This window comes from Chiloscyllium punctatum, chromosome 10, assembly GCF_047496795.1.
Source record: "Chiloscyllium punctatum isolate Juve2018m chromosome 10, sChiPun1.3, whole genome shotgun sequence".
Classification (NCBI taxonomy): domain Eukaryota; kingdom Metazoa; phylum Chordata; class Chondrichthyes; order Orectolobiformes; family Hemiscylliidae; genus Chiloscyllium; species Chiloscyllium punctatum.
Window position 1 is genome coordinate 33,742,848 of NC_092748.1, and position 17,624 is coordinate 33,760,471.

General features: G+C 40.5%; 1 protein-coding gene across 5 annotated transcripts in view; it reads left to right on the forward strand.

The window, feature by feature from the left end:
• dgkg (diacylglycerol kinase, gamma) overlaps nucleotides 1-17,624 on the forward strand; it is a 527,377-nt gene that overhangs the window by 269,816 nt on the left and 239,937 nt on the right. For all 5 annotated transcript variants that reach the window (XM_072578849.1, XM_072578848.1, XM_072578852.1 and 2 more), the window contains 5 exons: nucleotides 95-169; nucleotides 3,707-3,826; nucleotides 7,743-7,860; nucleotides 14,794-14,882; nucleotides 17,195-17,311. In XM_072578849.1, coding sequence (XP_072434950.1) covers nucleotides 95-169; nucleotides 3,707-3,826; nucleotides 7,743-7,860; nucleotides 14,794-14,882; nucleotides 17,195-17,311 — 519 coding nt within the window. The remainder of the gene's footprint in view (nucleotides 1-94; nucleotides 170-3,706; nucleotides 3,827-7,742; nucleotides 7,861-14,793; nucleotides 14,883-17,194; nucleotides 17,312-17,624) is intronic.

A 17,624-nucleotide genomic window follows, 5' to 3' on the forward strand; every position in this document is an offset into this window, starting at 1 on the left:
ACTGAGAAAATCCAATTCATAATGTCTTTGCAAGCAAAAGCAAAACATGTCAGGCGGTTACCTTTTTAAATTTTTGTTTTTTCTTTTATTGCAGGAATTAGATCGTATCATTAATCAAATGGTCCATGTGGCGGAATACTTGGAATGGGATGCGACTGAACTCAAGCCAGTAAGTGTTGCTTTGAAGCACCATTGTTTTATTAGGCAAGTGATGTATTCACTGCCCTCTGTGTGCCCTCTGCAAATTTCACATAATGATTCCTAAAAGTTGCATACATCTGCTTTTTAGATTAATGCCTTTACTGAACCACTGTCAGCATTCCTGCAAATCATCAGGGTGGAATTTAATTTAATTTAGTTTAATATTACACCTCCAATATGTAGCCATATGTCTTCTGTTTATTTTAAAATATTTTAGTCACAAAACAATTTCTTGAAAATGTATTTTCTGCTCTTCCATTGATTTTAGGTGACACACCAGACACCCCCCCCCCCCCCCCCAAATCCACACCAGTAAAACCTTCTAAAATTGATGCAAAACCAACTGGGAGAGAAAAATAATTTCAAATGATTGAATGGCCTAAACTGGGTAATAGCAATATCAGTGTTTGTGGAAACATTGCATGCTAATGTGAAACAGGTTTATAAGACCTTAAGATCACAAGATATAGGAGTACAATTAGGCCATTCAGCCTTCTGTGCCATTTGATCATGTCTGATATTTCTCACCTCATTCTCCTGCCTTTTTCCCATAACCCTTGATCTCCTTACTAATTGAGAATCTATTTCTGACTTAGCCTCCACAGCCCTCTGCAGCAATGAGTTTCACAGACTAGCCACCTTTTGACCAAAGAAATTCCTCATCATCTTAGTTCTGAAGGGTCATCCCTTCACTCTGAAGCTGTGCCCTCAGATCCTAGTCTCTCCTAGTCATGGAAACATCTGCTCCATGTCCACTCTAGCCTCTCAGTATTTTGTAAATTTCAATGAGAATCCTTCCTCATCCTTCTAAACTCCACTGAGTACAGGCCTACAGTCCTCAACTGCTCCTCATATGACAAGGCTTTCACCCCTGTGATCATTCTTGTAAAACCCCTCTGGACCATCTCCAACACCAGCACATCCTTCCTTACAAAGAAGGATGAAAAACACTCACAATATTCTAAATGCAGTCTGACCAGATGCTTATGTGGTCTCACTAGACCGTTGAATTTTAACCTTTTAAAATGGAGAAAGAAAACAAAGATTTGTCTGTATTATTTCCATGCTGTCTCCAAATTTCCCGAACTATATAGTTACTGGGACTGTGTCTCACTCTGGATGTGATCTCTCCTTCCTGACTGTGTGAAGCTTATTCTATAAGGGAGAATTCCGTGCAAAGATATTTTTGCCTACCTTGCTTGGTCTTATCACAGATTTCAGTCTTTTCTTAAATTTCCCCAACTTCCTCACTTCAATTTCACTGCCGTCGTTCATTTTCCAGTGTCCCTCCCCATCCAACCACATGACCACCAACAGTGCTGACAGTATGACAATAATTATGGATGGAAGAGTTTGCCATTTTCAAAATGTCTTCTTCAGTGACCAAACCCCCCTCAAAACCTGATGCCTCACCAGCTCTTTTCCATAATTCCTCTAATATGGTTCGTTCTTCTACAGTTACGAGTGTAAGGACTTCAAACTTGAAAGTACCTGGTGTGTTACTGGTTTAGTTACTAATCATTAGATCTGTCTGAATCACTATAAGGAGTATCATTTATCCTATTTCACCAGCAATTCTTCCAAACATCTTAATTATCATGGATATTAAGGTTAATGCTTGGTTTAATTGTTGGTGGTTAACTCCCATCTCTTCCCACCACTCCCACTAGCCTTATATGATGAATGCTTAATTATCATGAGTGAACCAGAATTTTTTTGCAATTTAAGCTAACTTGCTAGAGTTTTTGATAAGGTAGCAGGGAGAGTTGATGAGGATAATGTGGTTCACGTGGTGGACATGAAGGCGCTTGATAAAATGATAGCTGGCATGCTTGTCAGCTACAGTGTGGTCCATGGAATAAAACAGACATAAGATACCAAGTTGTCGGTATGATAGAAGACAGATGGTTGTAGCAAATAGTTGTGTTTTGGACTGGAAGTTGGTATACAGTAGTGTTCCTCAGGGCTTAGGACTAGAATAACTGATATTCTCAATTTACATTCATGATTTCAACTGGGCTTGTAGGTTTGCATATGTGTACAAATGGCAGGGCAGATTGAGAAAGTGGTTAAAAAGACATATGGGACTCTTGCATTTATACTCAGTGCATAGAGGACAATACCAAGAGAATTGTGATGAGCCTTTTTAAAATGGGTTCAATCTCAAATATGTCTGATTCTGCCTGCCATACTTCAGGAAGGATGGGGAGGCTTTAGAGAGGGTGCAAGGAAGATGTATGACAATGTGTGCAGTGTTGACGATTTCTGTTGCAAGCAGAGTGGAATGATCTTGGATTTTCCTTCTTGGAGAAGAAAAAGTTGCGACAAGATTTGAAAGCGATGAGGGGCCCAGATGGAGTAGAGACACAGAAATTATTCTTAATGGTAGGGTAGACAAGAAATAGAGGATATCAATTTACAAAGACTTAGAAAAGAATCAAAGACAATCTGAGAATTTTATAACTGGGGAGTGGCACTGCCTAAGAGCATAGTGGAAGAAGATTAATTTGAGGCTTTCAGAAGAGAATTGGCTATGCATCTAGAAATGATAAAGCTGATTTACAGTGGAAAGGCTATGGGAGTGAGTCTAGTTAAATTGCTCTTGCAGAGTGCTGAAATGGACTCAGTGGGCTGAATGGCCACCTTCTATGCTGTAACCACTCCATAATTTTCGAAAACTAAGACTATCACTTTCAGCCCTGAAGAGAAGTACAACACATGTTCCATATCTTCCCAGAAGCTCATTCAATTGAGCTTGCTCTGTGCATGGTGTCCTCAGTGCTCTATCTGAAAGCTTTAAACTCCATTTATTATCTATTTATTTGAAAGTCAATAATTTTGCCTTCAGTTGCCCTGATTCATGTCATCTCCTTCTTTGGTTTCCACACTTCCAGGCTCTGTAAACTTAAATTTAAACACATTTCAACTTCCACGACCCATTCATGTACTACTCCAAATCCAACACACTATCACTTCGCTTGTTACTACCACAACATATTTCCCAGATGCTCAATCTTTAACCTCATTTCCAAATTTCTCCATGGCTATACCCCCTCCTCAAATTTTCAGTTCCTACGTTGTGTGCCAGCTCATGTCTGCAGTTTTCACAACTCCAACATTCTGTGTAACATTTCTTAACTCCTCTTAACCCCTCTCATCAATCTTTGATGTCGGTATCATTTTTTAAATCTCACCCTGTGCTTCAGAGCAGCTCCACTTCACCACCTTACTGCCCTCCATCCCCCAAAGTTTTCTCCAGATTTGATTATTCTACCATAATTTTGGTCATCCATGTAAAGCTCAAGTATTCCTGCTCAATGTCCAATTTCCATCTTTGATAAATGTTTTGAGATTGTCACAGAAAGCAGTGTATTATTGTCTTTTAACTTTCAAAAAGAACAGCAAATGTATGAATTCTAATTAAGTATTTGTTTTAAAAGCAAAGAAACTTTGAAGGAAAACACTTACAAGGCAGTAGATTAGATGTGCATATGTTACTCTGCAGATACTTATGGAAATGATGGAGGAAATAGACTACGATCACGATGGTACAGTTACACTGGAAGAGTGGATAAGAGGAGGAATAACTACTATTCCATTACTGGTCCTCCTTGGCATGGAGACAGTAAGTACAGGGCTGGAAGCATTCATTTGTGAAAATTATAGAGCTGCTCAGAAGTAGAATTTTAAACATTGAGTCATGCTTTTAACAACCATCAGTGATTTCTTCATAACCACTTGTGGTACTGGGTAATTACTTTATCTGATTGCCGACGGAATTTTATTCATTAATATTATTTATACAATGCTGTTAATAATAAAAATACTAATGCCCAATCATGTTGCTTAGCTACTTATGTAATTATGATAAACAATCCATAACAATTCAAAGGGATGATTCCCCAGACAGTGACCGTTAATCTTGTAGGGATTGTTGTTCAGTGGTTAAGTGCTTCAATCTCCCCCATTCCATGAGGTGGGGGAGTCCAGAACTAGAGGGCATAGGTTTAGGGTGAGGGGGAATGATTTAAAAGGCACCTAAGGATCAACTTTTTCATGCAGAGGGTGGTACGTGCATGGAATGAGCTGCCAGAGGAAGTGGTGGAGGTTGGTACAATTACAGCATTTAAAAGGCATCTGGATGGGTAAATGAATAAGAAGGGTTTAGAGGGGTATGGGCCAAATGCTGGCAAATGGGGCTAGATTATTTTAGAATATCTGGTCGGCATGGATGATTTGGAGCGAAGACTCTGTTTCCATGCTGTACGTCTCTATCATTCCATGCACAGAAGTATGGGAAGTGGTGCATTTCAGTCAGAAAAATGAGAAGAAATGGTTCAACCAAGCTGTACCATTTAGAGGTGTGCAGAAACTGAGCTGGTTTGTACACACATTTTGGAAGCATACAGTTATGGGTCTGGTTTTTGGCTCCAAAGGCTGGTGTACAGAATTGGGGAATTCCCTGTCTTGCCACGCTCACCACAATAAAGAGCAGGATCTTCATTCTGGGATGGGTTGGGATGATGATTCAGGGCATGAGGCCAGTCAGGCACATCACCCTGATGCAGATTGGAGACAGCAACAGGAGCTGCTGAGTGCTCAGGTCACTTGTTTAAAAGGCCTGCTTTTGCTTTCTGGGGCTCTAATTGCCTTAAGTTTGTTATTAGACCCTCAAGTCTTCATATGCACCCACCCCCGCCATCTCACACTCCATGCCACCCACTCTCAATGGTCCAGTATGCCTCTCCACCACAATCCACCGTAGGGTCCCTGACTGCCTCCATGCTGATCTGTGCACACTCATCCCATGGTCCAAGCACCAAATATCCTCCTGCACTGGCTCAAAGTGTTAGCAATCTGTACCCTATAAAAGATGCACCTGCAGCAACTCATAAAGTTCAATAACACCTTGTAAATCCTCCATCTGTACGACTTAGAAGGACAAGCAGAAGACGTATGGGAACACCAGTTTCTCCCCAAGCCACATGCCATCCTGGTTTGAAATTATATCACTATTCCTTCATTATTTCTGACAAATAATCCTGGAGCTGCTATCCTAACAATACAGTAGCCATACCTACAACAGGGAGACTGGTGGTAGCCTTAACTGTTTAAGATGTGTGGCTGGGTTGCTAATCAAGCTTTGTTGTGGATGGTTGAAGTGTGTTCTTGGAACTGCAGTCATCCAGACAAGTGCAGAATATTCTATAACACTTCTGACTTGTGCCTTGTAGATGATGAGAAGGCTTTGCACAGACATGCAGTAAGTAACTAGCCTCAGAATTCGCAGTTTCTGACCTGTTTATATTGCCACAATGCCTAGTCCATTTAGGCTGTGTGGTGGGAGTGTTAGTTCCCACTTATCAGCCCGAGTCTGAAGTTGTTTGAAACACTCTACACAACCAGCAAGCATCTCCACTTCTGACATTGTGATGTAGGGATAGTCATCGATGAAACCATTGAAGATGGTTTGGGTTTAGGATGCTACCCTGAGGAACTCATGCAGAGATGTCCTGGAGCAGTGACGACTGACCTTCAGCAACCAAAGCCAGTTTCCTTTTTGTGCTGGGTATGACCCCGACCAGTGGAGAGTTCTTTTCCTGATACTCATTGACTCCAATTTTGCTAGACCCCTCTGGAGCAGACTTGATGAACCGATTGGCCTACCTCAGCTCATGTATCTTTTGGTCTATATTATACAATGTCCTCCTTAATCAAACACTGATGTTAAGGTCACTTGTTCTCACCCCACCACTGGAGTTTAGTTCTTTTGTCCAACTTTGGCCCAAGGTTCGAATTCTAGAGCCAGGTAGCCTGGGCAGAGCCCAAACTGAGTTTCTGTGATTGACAATAAAGGTTGTTGCTGAGTAAGTGCTAGGACTGCAGATGTTGGAGATCAGAGGTATAAAGTGTGGTGCTGGAAAAGCACAGCCAGTCAGGCAGCATCCAAGTAGCAGGAGAGTCGACATTTTGAGCATAAACCCTTCATCAGGAATATGGAGGGGTGCCTGAGGTGGCTAGGGCAGGGGGGCGGAGGTGACTGGGAATGCGCTGGATAGATGAAGATGGGGGGTGTTGGTGATAGGTCAGAGTGGAGGGTGGCGCGGAGAGGTGGGAGGGAAGATGGACAGTTCAAGAGGGCAGTGCTGAGTTGGAGGGTTGGATCTGGGATTGGGTGAGGGGAGGGGAGATCAGGAAACTGGTGAAATCAACAATGATCTCATGTGGTTGGAAAGTCCCAAGGCAAAAGATGAGCTGTTCTTCCTCCAGGTGGCTCGAATTTGATGGTGGAGAAGGCCCAGGACCTGCATGTCCTTAGCGGAGTGGGAGGGGGAGTTGAAGTGTTCGGCCACAGGGCGGTAGGTTTGTTTGTGTCCCAGAGATGTTCTCTGAAACATTCTGCAAGTTGGCATCCTATCTTCCCAATGTAGCGGTGATCACATCAACAGAACTGCTTGATAGTTCTGTCAGTGAAACTGTTCATCTTTTAGCTGATCATTCAGGTTAAACTGATGGGGCAGTAATTAGTAAAATTGGATTTATCCTGCTTTTAGTACACCAGTTTCCCCTGTTGTTAGGTTTTCCTCAGTATTGTAGCTGTACTGAAGGAGCACGGCTAAGAGTGCAGCTGTGTCTGAGGTGAGTACTGCAGCTGGGACGTTGCCAGCTTTTGCTGTATTCAGTGCCTTCAGCTATTTTTTTAAAATTGCAGAATGAAAATGCCCCCTGAAGGGCATTTTCATAAATACTCATCTGGTTCCTGACCATTTTTAATGGGGTTAGCATTTTATTCCAGATGTAGTAATTAATACAGCTGCTATGCTGGGATCTGAATTGTGTCTGTAGAGCTTTAGTTGCCCCTGCCTGGATGATTATTCCCAGGAACTCTGACGCAGTATCACTCTTACCCAAACATAAACTTGATCCATCTCCATTTTTCAGGAAGAGATCCAGCCTCCTACCTAGTTGTTACTCTAAGCGTCTCCAATGCTGAGTAGCAATTTGAGAATGGCATACATATTCTGAAGACTTCCTCACTACTTATATAAAATGCTAGTCAGACCCAGCCTGAACATTGGGTCCAGTTTTGAATACCCTATCTGAAGAAGCCATGTAAAGAAGCTGGATGGATGAGAGAAGGGATTTCCTGGAATGGCTCTAAAGATGAAGGATTAAGTTATGCAGTTAGACTGCAGAAGCTAGAGGCATGCTCTTCAGAGAAGGAAACTCAACGGCACATATTCGAGGTGATTAGCAAAAGAGGTGATAATGATGAAAGGAACCATATTTGTAATGCATAACCTGATAGGATGATGGAAATAGTTGTATTTTTGAAAAGCAGTTGGATAAACCCGTGAAGGGGTAAATACAATAGGGAAACAGGAGAGTGGAAGTAACTGGAATGCTCTTTGAAAGGGCTGACACAAAGTCAATGGCATGAATGATATGGATAAGGATAATATTTAAATATGTAGGTAAGGAATAAGAAAAAGTGAACATTCACTGAACGTTTTCATTGTGTACATTTTTTTTCTCGGCAGAATGTGAAAGATGATGGTCAACATGTTTGGCGATTAAAGCATTTCAACAAGCCTGCATACTGCAACTTCTGTCTGAATATGCTGTTGGGTGTTAGAAAACAAGGTCTCTGCTGTTCTTGTAAGTAAATCCTCATGCATTTTACCAGTAAAGCATCCACAGCTAATGGAAGCACTTATATTTTAGTGTTCCTAGCCATTCTCTCTGAACGTCTGCATGTGTTCCTGTACCTATTTTGATACGTTGTGGCATATAAATCTGACTCCTCATTATTGTATTTTGAGATTAGGCCAATTTAGCTAGCAGGAAAGTTACTTACATATTCAATATTGACAATCTGCAAATTTAATCAATTTCAATCAGATGAAATCCTGACTTGAGATTACTCTGAGCATTATTGTTCACATGTCTGCTAAACCTATCTTAACATAAGGCAATTTTGTCTGTTCTTGCCAGTATAATCATTACCATGTTGTTGAAAATAGTAATTTCAAGGATGCGGTGATATTGAGAGAGGGAGAGAGAAGAGGTATAATGCAGAAATCATTTGATAATGGTTTTTGTGCAAGTTAAGTGTTGAGCAAGCATTCATTACATGGTAAGACAAAAAGAATTGTGGAATAATAGCACAGATAATTAAATGGTTTTGTGCAAGTCTACTGAATTTTGCTCTAAACTTACTTTGTGTTTACTGCTTAGCAAGCTGGGTGGAACCTGCCAAATTGTTCCCCATCGGTTGCACTCTAAAATCCTACTGATACGAACAATTAAATTTTCACGGGCTGTGGAATTTTCACCCCATGCTATAATATTGATCTTTCCTGAAATTACTTTACCTTTTCAGCATTTTTTTGGATATGATCTTGAAAATACTGCATTTCAACAAACTGTTTTCCTTCCTGTGGAGCTTTGTCATGTTATTCAATCAGACATTCAACAATGTTATGTGCATTTTATTGAAGGAGCAGCAAGAAATGAAAGATCAAATCAGCAAGAGAAACTTGGCCTGAGGAGCATCCCAATGCAGCAAAGTGAAGTGGAAAGGTTTACAAGGGAAATCCAGAGCTTGGGCTCCAAGGCAGCTGGAGGCATTGCAGTCAGGAGTGAATTAGAAAAATAGAGATATCTTGTAGAATTTATGTAGGTTATAGAGATAAGGGAAGATTATAAAAGAAATTTAAATCCACGGTTAAAATTATAAAACCATGGCATTGTTTAAACAAAAGCCAGTGATGATGGGTGTACAGGATGTGGAGTGGGTTGGGATACCGGAAGCAAAATTCTGAATGAGCATGTGTGGATGGTGGATGGGATATGAGAGTTCAGCTCAGAGAGGCAGGAAACCATTAATTAATCAACTATAACTGAGGCAGAGTTGGTGATTTTAGCAAGGTGGGAACAGGTAATTTTAGTGACGGGATGGGTATGCAGTCAGAATATACCATCATATAGGACATCCAAGTTGTGAATTGTCTTAGATGATTGTATGATGGAAGAGTGGAGTTGATGGCAAATGAACACATTTAGTAGCAGGAATGGAAAACAATGGCTTTGGTCATAATTTCTATTTGGAGGAAATTTCTGCTCATAGTACTGGGTGTCGGAGAAGCAGTCAAAGATCTTGCAGCTGGGGGTGGGGTAGAATTAGGTGCTGCTGTCACACATAATGGATTTTCAAATGATGTTTCACAGGGGGTAAGAATAGGAGGGGGATAAGGATAGTTTTTTGTGAAATCAAGAGGTATAGGTAAGAGAATGGAAAGAGAAGTGAAATCATTGGAGAGGATTCTGTGGCTACAAATTGAAAGATAGGAGAGGAACCAAATGAGTGCAGTCACACTAGGCAGTAGACGAAAGATATTTGAGGAGATTGCTATTGTCAACTGTGCCCAAGGCAGAGTGAGAAAGATGTGGAAAAAAGAGTACAGTACTGTTACAGTCATTCAGAATGTAACTTTGACTTTTTTTTTAAAAAAAAGCCTCCATTCACTTTTTTTTGAAAGTTTCTCTGTGCTTCATAGATTTCATGTGCTAAAACGTTTGATTCTACTTAAATATAGTTGCATACTTAATCTAATTTTAAATATGGTTACTTTCCATGCACACAAATTTAGTATGATTTTCTAAGGTTCTAGTTCCAGGATGAAGCTTTCCAATGCAGAAACAGGCAAGATAAGCTGATGCAGAGAGGCAACCCTGTCAGTTTGTAGGAAGTCAATAAAAGCCATGAGTCTGGACTGATTTCATTCAATTTCTGCTCTTCATGCTCCCAAGATGTTTCAGCATTTAATAATACATCAAAGAAATTCAGGAGGGCTGCCAAGGAAATTAGTAGCAGACTTTGATACTACCCTTAGAAATTGGCAGAATTCTTTGGAGCCAGATTTAAGTAAGAATGTAACAATGTGAGAAATAGGAGTATGAGTGGACTATCTAGCCTACCAAGCTTATTCTGTGTTCTTGGGATGATGGCTGTTCTTGGGCTTTAACCCTCCTTTCTTCCTGAACTATTTATCCCTTAATTTTTGAGAAAACTGAAAAGTGTTAAATGTAATGACCAATGAAGCATCTGTGTTCTTTTTGAATAGAGAATTCCAAAGATTCACAATCCTTTTGAATAACATACTTTCTCCTCTTCTCTATACTGAATGATTGATTGATTGCACCTTATCCTGAGATTGTGCACCACCCCAAATTTTAGATTCACTAATCAATATCAACAATCTCTGTGTCTATCATACTGTGATGAAAGGTATATGGTTTGAAATAAAATAATTTTGTTTGAGTTTGGATTTTAAACTAGTGGCATATGGGACTGACCTTGTTTTTGTGAAGAAGTTTAATAATTAGTCATTTCAGAACCATGATTTTAAACCAGTTTATAAAATAGCAGATAACTGAAGCCATTGTGAATGGCAAATGAAAGTTGGTTAATATCATGGAGTTTTATGACCAGAGAAGAAAAAAAAATCAGCATTAACTCAGCAGAAGCTAGGGTGGGCAAGTCTTTGTATATGTTTTGTCCAAAGCACTTTAATTTAATGGTGACCTGAGGTCAGACGGAAGAAAAGAGTGGAAAAGAAAATTTGTCCAAAGCACTTAGGGAGCTTTTGGTTAGAAATTTGCTTTCAAAAGTAAGGAAGTTTAAGATCTCAGTGTTGTGAGGATTCACAGCTCTCAGGCCCAAAACTAAAAAACACCAATGATGTCAGCCTACAGATTTATGAGGCAAGAAAAGATTCCCTGGATTTCTAGTTAACTGTAAAGTGATGGTGTTGGGGAACAGAGAGGATATATATTGGATTATTTTAAACTGTGATATATGTAGCTAACTTTGTTTTTAATTTGGTTCTCTTGCTTTGCATAACACAAGTTTTATTTATTGTTAAGATCAAGTCTGCAGCCTTGTGTCTATGCTTCACTGAAACACCACTGTAATACATGAAAAAAACTAAATCTGATCAATCGTCAGATTTCATACTAGAATCTGACCTGTCTGTTGTAGCATCAGCTGGGATCATAACACCATCAAGGTCCTTCAGAACTGTGCACATTTCAATGAGAATGTCTCTCATTCTTCTAACCTCCGGAGAATCTAAGCCCAATTTATTCAGTCTCTCATCTCGTTGAACTGATCAGAGGCAACTATTCCAATGCAAAACAGCTTCCAGGATTTTGGTGGAGACTACGAGTAAGAACTCAGAGTGGAGGGAGATGACACCAGCATGCACAGGAAACATTCTGCTAAGTATCAGGTCTATTTAGTGAACTCTAAATTCCAGATTTGATATAATTCACTTCCTGCAGTTTGGTAGGAAAGTTGATTGGAATCAGTGTCTGCTAAGCATTTGAGTTACATCATTTGGCAGAGTGAAAGTAGCAACCCAAAATTATCGGGATAAAGTCACGATTGCGTCACACACCAGCAGCTCCTATCAGACCAGTTCAGGAGACTTGCAAAGATCAGCTAGTTTGTTTTCCACCTTCCGTATTATTGAAGTGACAGATACCTTATTTCAACATAGCACAGGAGAAAACCAAAGTGGTGCTGTAATGTAAGAGAAGCCATCTTGCAGATCAATCATGGTGGGCGGCACGGTGGCACAGTGGTTAGCACTGCTGCCTCACAGCGCCTGAGACCCAGGTTCAATTCCCGCCTCAGGCGACTGTCTGTGTGGAGTTTGCACGTGCTCCGGTTTCCTCCCACAGTCCAAAGATGTGCAGATCAGGTGAATTGGCCATGCTAAATTGCCCATAGTGTTAGGTAAGGGGTAGATGTAGGGGTATGGGTGGTTTACGCTTCGGCGGGTCGGTGTGGACTTGTTGGGCTGAAGGGCCTGTTTCCACACTGTAATGAAATGTAATCTAATCTAATCTAATCTAATCTAATCTGTTGTCCTGTAAAATGGGCATAAAAGATCCCAAAGCAGCTTTCTTTTGACAAAGGGTTGAGAGATTGCAGAGTTCTGAGATGCAAATACTGTCCTCATACATGCATCATGAAAGATTAGTGTGCACGGACATCAAGTAATTAGAAAAGCTAATAAAATGTTAGAATTTACTGCAAGGGAAGTTGAATACAAAAATAGAGAAGTTATCTTTCGGTTATTCAGTGTACTATTGAGACTGCATCTGGAGAATTGTGCACAGTATCAGTCAATTTATTGGAAGAATGTTGTAAATGTGTTGGAGACAGTTCAGAGGTTTTTCAGACTAGTATCTGAAAAGAGACAGTTACGAGGAAAGATTGCACAGGCTAGGCTTTATATTGGTTGAAGTTTCGAAGACTAAAACATGACTTGATTGAAACATACGAGATGCAGGAGTTTTGATAGGGTATATGTTAAAGATGATGCTTGCTCTTTTAGTAGCGTCTAGAACCAAAAGTTCCTGTTTAAAAATCATGTTAAAACAGACAAAGTGAAATGTTTTCTTTGAGGGTCATGAGTCTTTGGAACCCTCTTCCTGAAGAGGTGATGGAAGCAGTAAGTGAATATTTGAAAGGTGGAATAGATAAGTTGTTGTTACCAAGAAGGTGAAGAGTTGTAAGGTGGGAATGCAGATTTGAGGTCACAGTCAGATCAGCCATGATTTTTTTGAGCAGGAGTTGAAGGGACTTCATGGCTTTCTGCTGCTCCTAATTCATATGTTTGTGTGTAGTTTTACCGTCAAAACAGATAAATTGTTCATGTCTGTAACTGCAGTCTGTAACTTTGCTCTACATCCTATCAGCTGCAGCAAAGAAAGTAACTGTACTTCAAAGCATGTTCACTTGCTATGTAGAAAGGCAACAAATTTGGGTTTATTGTAGATACTTTGTTACGTTCAGCATTTTGAGTGACTCCCTTAAGGAGTCTGGCGATTTTAGTTTTATGCATTTCAAAGGTGAATCAAATTATCTCCAGAAGGGCAGAGGCTTGATTTCAATCATCAGGCTCTATTCTGCACCAAGATTCCACATCAAGATTCAAAGTCTCAATGATGAGCAAAATCATTCAGTCCAATTAGTAAGCTGTATCCTGAGAGAAGGGTATCAAAATAGCAAATACGCTACATTACCACACTTATATAAGTTGTCTTACTTCGTTTAAGCAATCTGGTTACTTGTTTGTGTGCTATGAGCAGTGCTTTGGTTCTAGAATTGCTTTCCCTTGGCTGTTCATCATTCAGGTACAAGCTGCAATAGCTCACATTTTAGCTGAGGACTATGAGTACCTGCCCAACAAGAATGCTTAGGTGTAATGTTGAGTGGACAGATGGTGACTCCAGTCAGCATGGAACTCGGATTAGGTACCAGCAGTATCTAACACACACAGCTGAACATATGTAGGGGAGTCGGGTGAAACCCTGCTCCCCAAACCACCCCACCCCACAAAGTTCAAAAACCCTCTGAACTATCTCCATCCCATTTAAAGGTTAGTTGGTGGATTTGATTGAGTTCCACTGACTGTTATTTTGATTAAACAAGTGGTTGGCCATTCCTAGAGTTATTTTAAAACCGTCAAAGTCTATAGGGAGTGCGGCAGTGCGACATGTATTGAAGGGCTTTTGTCTAACTTTATGGATTCTGCATAAATCACTTATTCCCAGGTACGAGTACAGGAGAATGCATCCCTCTCGAGCCACAGCATGACTGTGGAGGTAACTGTGGCCATGATTATGTGTTTAGTTCATTCCTGAATAGAGGAACAATCTTGACAACACTTCTCAATGTGCCTTTCACTGGCAGCATGGTACATAGTGTAATTGCAGTCCTTGAGAAAACACACAATTGTCACATTTGTAAGTGGACATCTTTTTTTATAACCCAAGTGTGCCTTTATTTAACTAAATGTATTGCAATTCAGCTGTGTAACAAACAACAACTTACTTTTATAACAATCTTAACAGCAGAAGATGTCTCCAGGCACTTCACATGAATATTATAAAACAAAAAGCAACTGCACAGGGCATGTGTGAAATACTCCTGGAGTACAGTGTTTTGGTCTCCTTTTTAAGTCATTCAGTGAAGGTTCACTTGGCTGATTCTTGGAATAAGGGCTTTGTCTTATGAGGAAACATTTAAGCAGCTTGGGCCATACTCTGAAGTTTAGATGAGAGTTGATGTTACTGATACATATGAGATTCTGAGAGGATTGACTGGTTAGCTGTTGAGGAAATACTTCCTCTCACAGATGAGTTCAGAATGAGGGGACATATTTTCAGATGAAGTTGTCTCCCACAGAAAATGAAGATGAAAAGGAATTTTGTCTCTGAGGGTCTCTAGTGTTTGGAATTAGCTTCCTCAGAGTGTGGTGGTAACTGAGTCATTGAATATATTGAAAGCTGAGCTAGAGAGACTATTGACAAGGGTATTGAAGATAGAGAGAAAAGTAGAGTTGAGACCAGCATAATTGTTTCAATAGATCAGATGCCTGTACCTACTCCTGTTTCTTATGTGCTTGAGTTAATGATTTAAATTATGCAACTTCAAAATGAACAGAGTAGATGACATATAAGGCAAGTGCATATTGGGAATCAAGGATTATTTGACATCCCTGTATTGTTTTTCAGTTTGCAAATACACAGTCCATGAAAGATGTGTTTCCAAAGAAATCGCGTCATGCATAAGCACATACGTAAAGTCCAAAAGGAATACTAATGTAAGTGCAATTTCACTGAACATTTGCAGTACATGCAGATGTGTTTTAAACTTCTGAATACTGTAATTCTGAAAGTGGGATATTCATTAATGTGTTAGGATTTTCCTCAAAGCATACATTACAATCCTCTGTAAATGAATACTTTAGCTGTTGTAAGTAAGCTCTCCAATAGCAAACCTGAAGCCCTGATAATCACAATCTCTGAATGTTAATTTTTCACAGGTTATACAAGATTTATTTGTAACAGTCTAACATTTGCAAAATTAGCTGTGCTATTAAAGTGATTGTAATTTAAGCAAATTTTAATATGTGTGCTGGCGAAATATTTTTTGAACAGGGTTCAACTGTGAACCCTATAACATTTATTGGTCTAATGTGGCTTTCCAGGCACAAGAGAGCACATCCAATTACAAGTATGCTCCCACTTTGTGTAAATCTTTGGAGAATTAGCAAACGGGGTCAGCAAAATTAAACTGACGTTGGTTCCTGATCCCGTTTTCACCTGAGGAAATGGAAGCTCATGGGAGCTGATTTACTTTGGAACCCTGAATCACAGATTCACAGCACTGTTTTGGTGCAGGAGATCAGAATAATTCTTTGGAAGCCCTTACTGCCAATTCACTGGTGACCTGCCAGTCAGTGAGTTTGGGCTGTCCACCCAGTCTTTCATGCTGATTTATTGATAACTGTCTCTCACAGGGATAAAGCCCAGTTGTCAGAAATGCAATCCTTTAGATTAGAAGAAATGTCATCAAAGGACACTTAGTATCCCTGCACACTGTTCACCATGACAATGTTTGTCCTCTCTCTTCCTGACATTGTTGTCCAACAACCCCCTCCCACCCCAAACATTGCTTACCCTCCACCTGACACTGATCCACTGCCAAATGCTGCTCTGTTATCCTGAACTCAGACATTAGTAAAACCCTTCTGAATCCATGCTCCCCACCTCCTGGCATTGCTCACACGTCTTACACTCTCAGCCCTTAATGCACTCCACAGCTCTGCTGTTCCCTCTCAACACTGCTCCCCTCCTTGCGTGATGCCCATGGCACAGACCATCACCATCACCACCACCATCATCATCACCATCATCACCATCATCACCATCATCACCATCACCACCACCATGCCTACAGGCATTTCCAACACTGCTCCGTCTATTCTCCTTCTCTTCACCTTCCCCACCAGATTGTGGGATGGTGCTGAGCAGGGTCTGAAAGTGGTGAACAATTTCAGGAGTAAGGTGAATATTGTCAGGCGTGAAGAATAAAATGAGCCATGCTGGAAAAGGAGCGAGCAGTGTTGGGTTGATGGGTTGGATGAGCACAGCGTTTGCGATAGATATGGGTTTGTTTTGAAATGACAAGTTCACTGCACTAAAGGCAGAGTTCGAGGATTATGTCTTCAGCTCTTGACGTGAAAGAGGTCATGGTGTCTTTGAAATTGTGCCCAGCACTGGGCCCCTTATCCTGCCTCATTGCTGGGTACAAGCTGAAGCAGGATTGGAAGGTCCTAAAGGTCCAGCATAAAAATGGAAGCCTGTTGTCTCTGATGGCGTCAGCAGTGCACACTCTCACTTCATCACTGACCAAGAGATTCAGGCATGAAAGTTCCAAAAGAATGTCACAAAGAAATGTGGGTGGCACGGTAGCACTGCTGCCTCACAGCACCAGAGATCCAGGTTCAATTCCCACCTCGGGCCACAGTCACAAAGATGTGCAGGTCAGGTGAATTGGTCATGCTAAATTGCCCCTAGTGTTAGGTAAGGGGTAGATGTAGGGGTATGGGTGGATTGCGCTTCGGCGGGGCGGTGTGGACTTGTTGGGCCAAAGGGCCTGTTTCCACACTGTAAGTAATCTAATCTAATCTAAATGAATGCCACCAGATGAGATCAGTCCCATCAGAAATGAAACTGCTGTCATTTTCAAAGGGTGAATGTTAAGTTTGAGATTGTGATCCCTGCCCCAGAGGGCTGTTACACCACCCCATGTGTAGTGATAGGTGACAAACTGTCTTGGAGCTTAGAGCAACTTGAGGTTTTAAAATTAAATTGAATTCCACAGAAAGTGGTGGTGAATGACCTTTGAAAAGGTAGTTGGACCAAAAATTATTTTGTGGTGATGCAAGTAATGCTGCCTTTGCTTTCATAATATCACACAATGTAATTTACCTCTGTGTAGTAAAGTTATTGATTTTGAATCTCTTGATATGTTCTAGGTGCCCCATTTGGTTCATACAGATGAGCTAATTCTCTAATTTGTCTTATTCAGCCTGAATGATCTTAGTCAATTTCTCTATCTCCTATGAAGGTCATGCAGCATGTTTGGGTGGAAGGAAACTCTCCAACCAAATGTGATCGATGCCGCAAGAGCATTAAATGTTACCAGGGTCTCACCGGTCTCCACTGTGTTTGGTGCCAAATAACTGTAAGTATTGACGAAATAACATGCATTTTTTTCAATGTGTGCACAAGGATTATTGTGAAAACTGAGCAAAATTTCATGAGCACTAGAGGGCAGGCTGGTTTCTCATTGCAGGCAAAGAGTCATTGCCAACTGCTGGTGAAATCTTAGCTAGAAATGCACAGTTTGGAACAGGAGTTCCATTAAAGAAGAAAAATTGTGAGTGTCATTGTTTGCTGTATTAAGATTTTTTCAAACTAATAGCATTTTATATAAAATCCAGACAATTAAACTCAATTCCTTTTAAATGACGGGAGAACAGTGATAAAAGTGATTC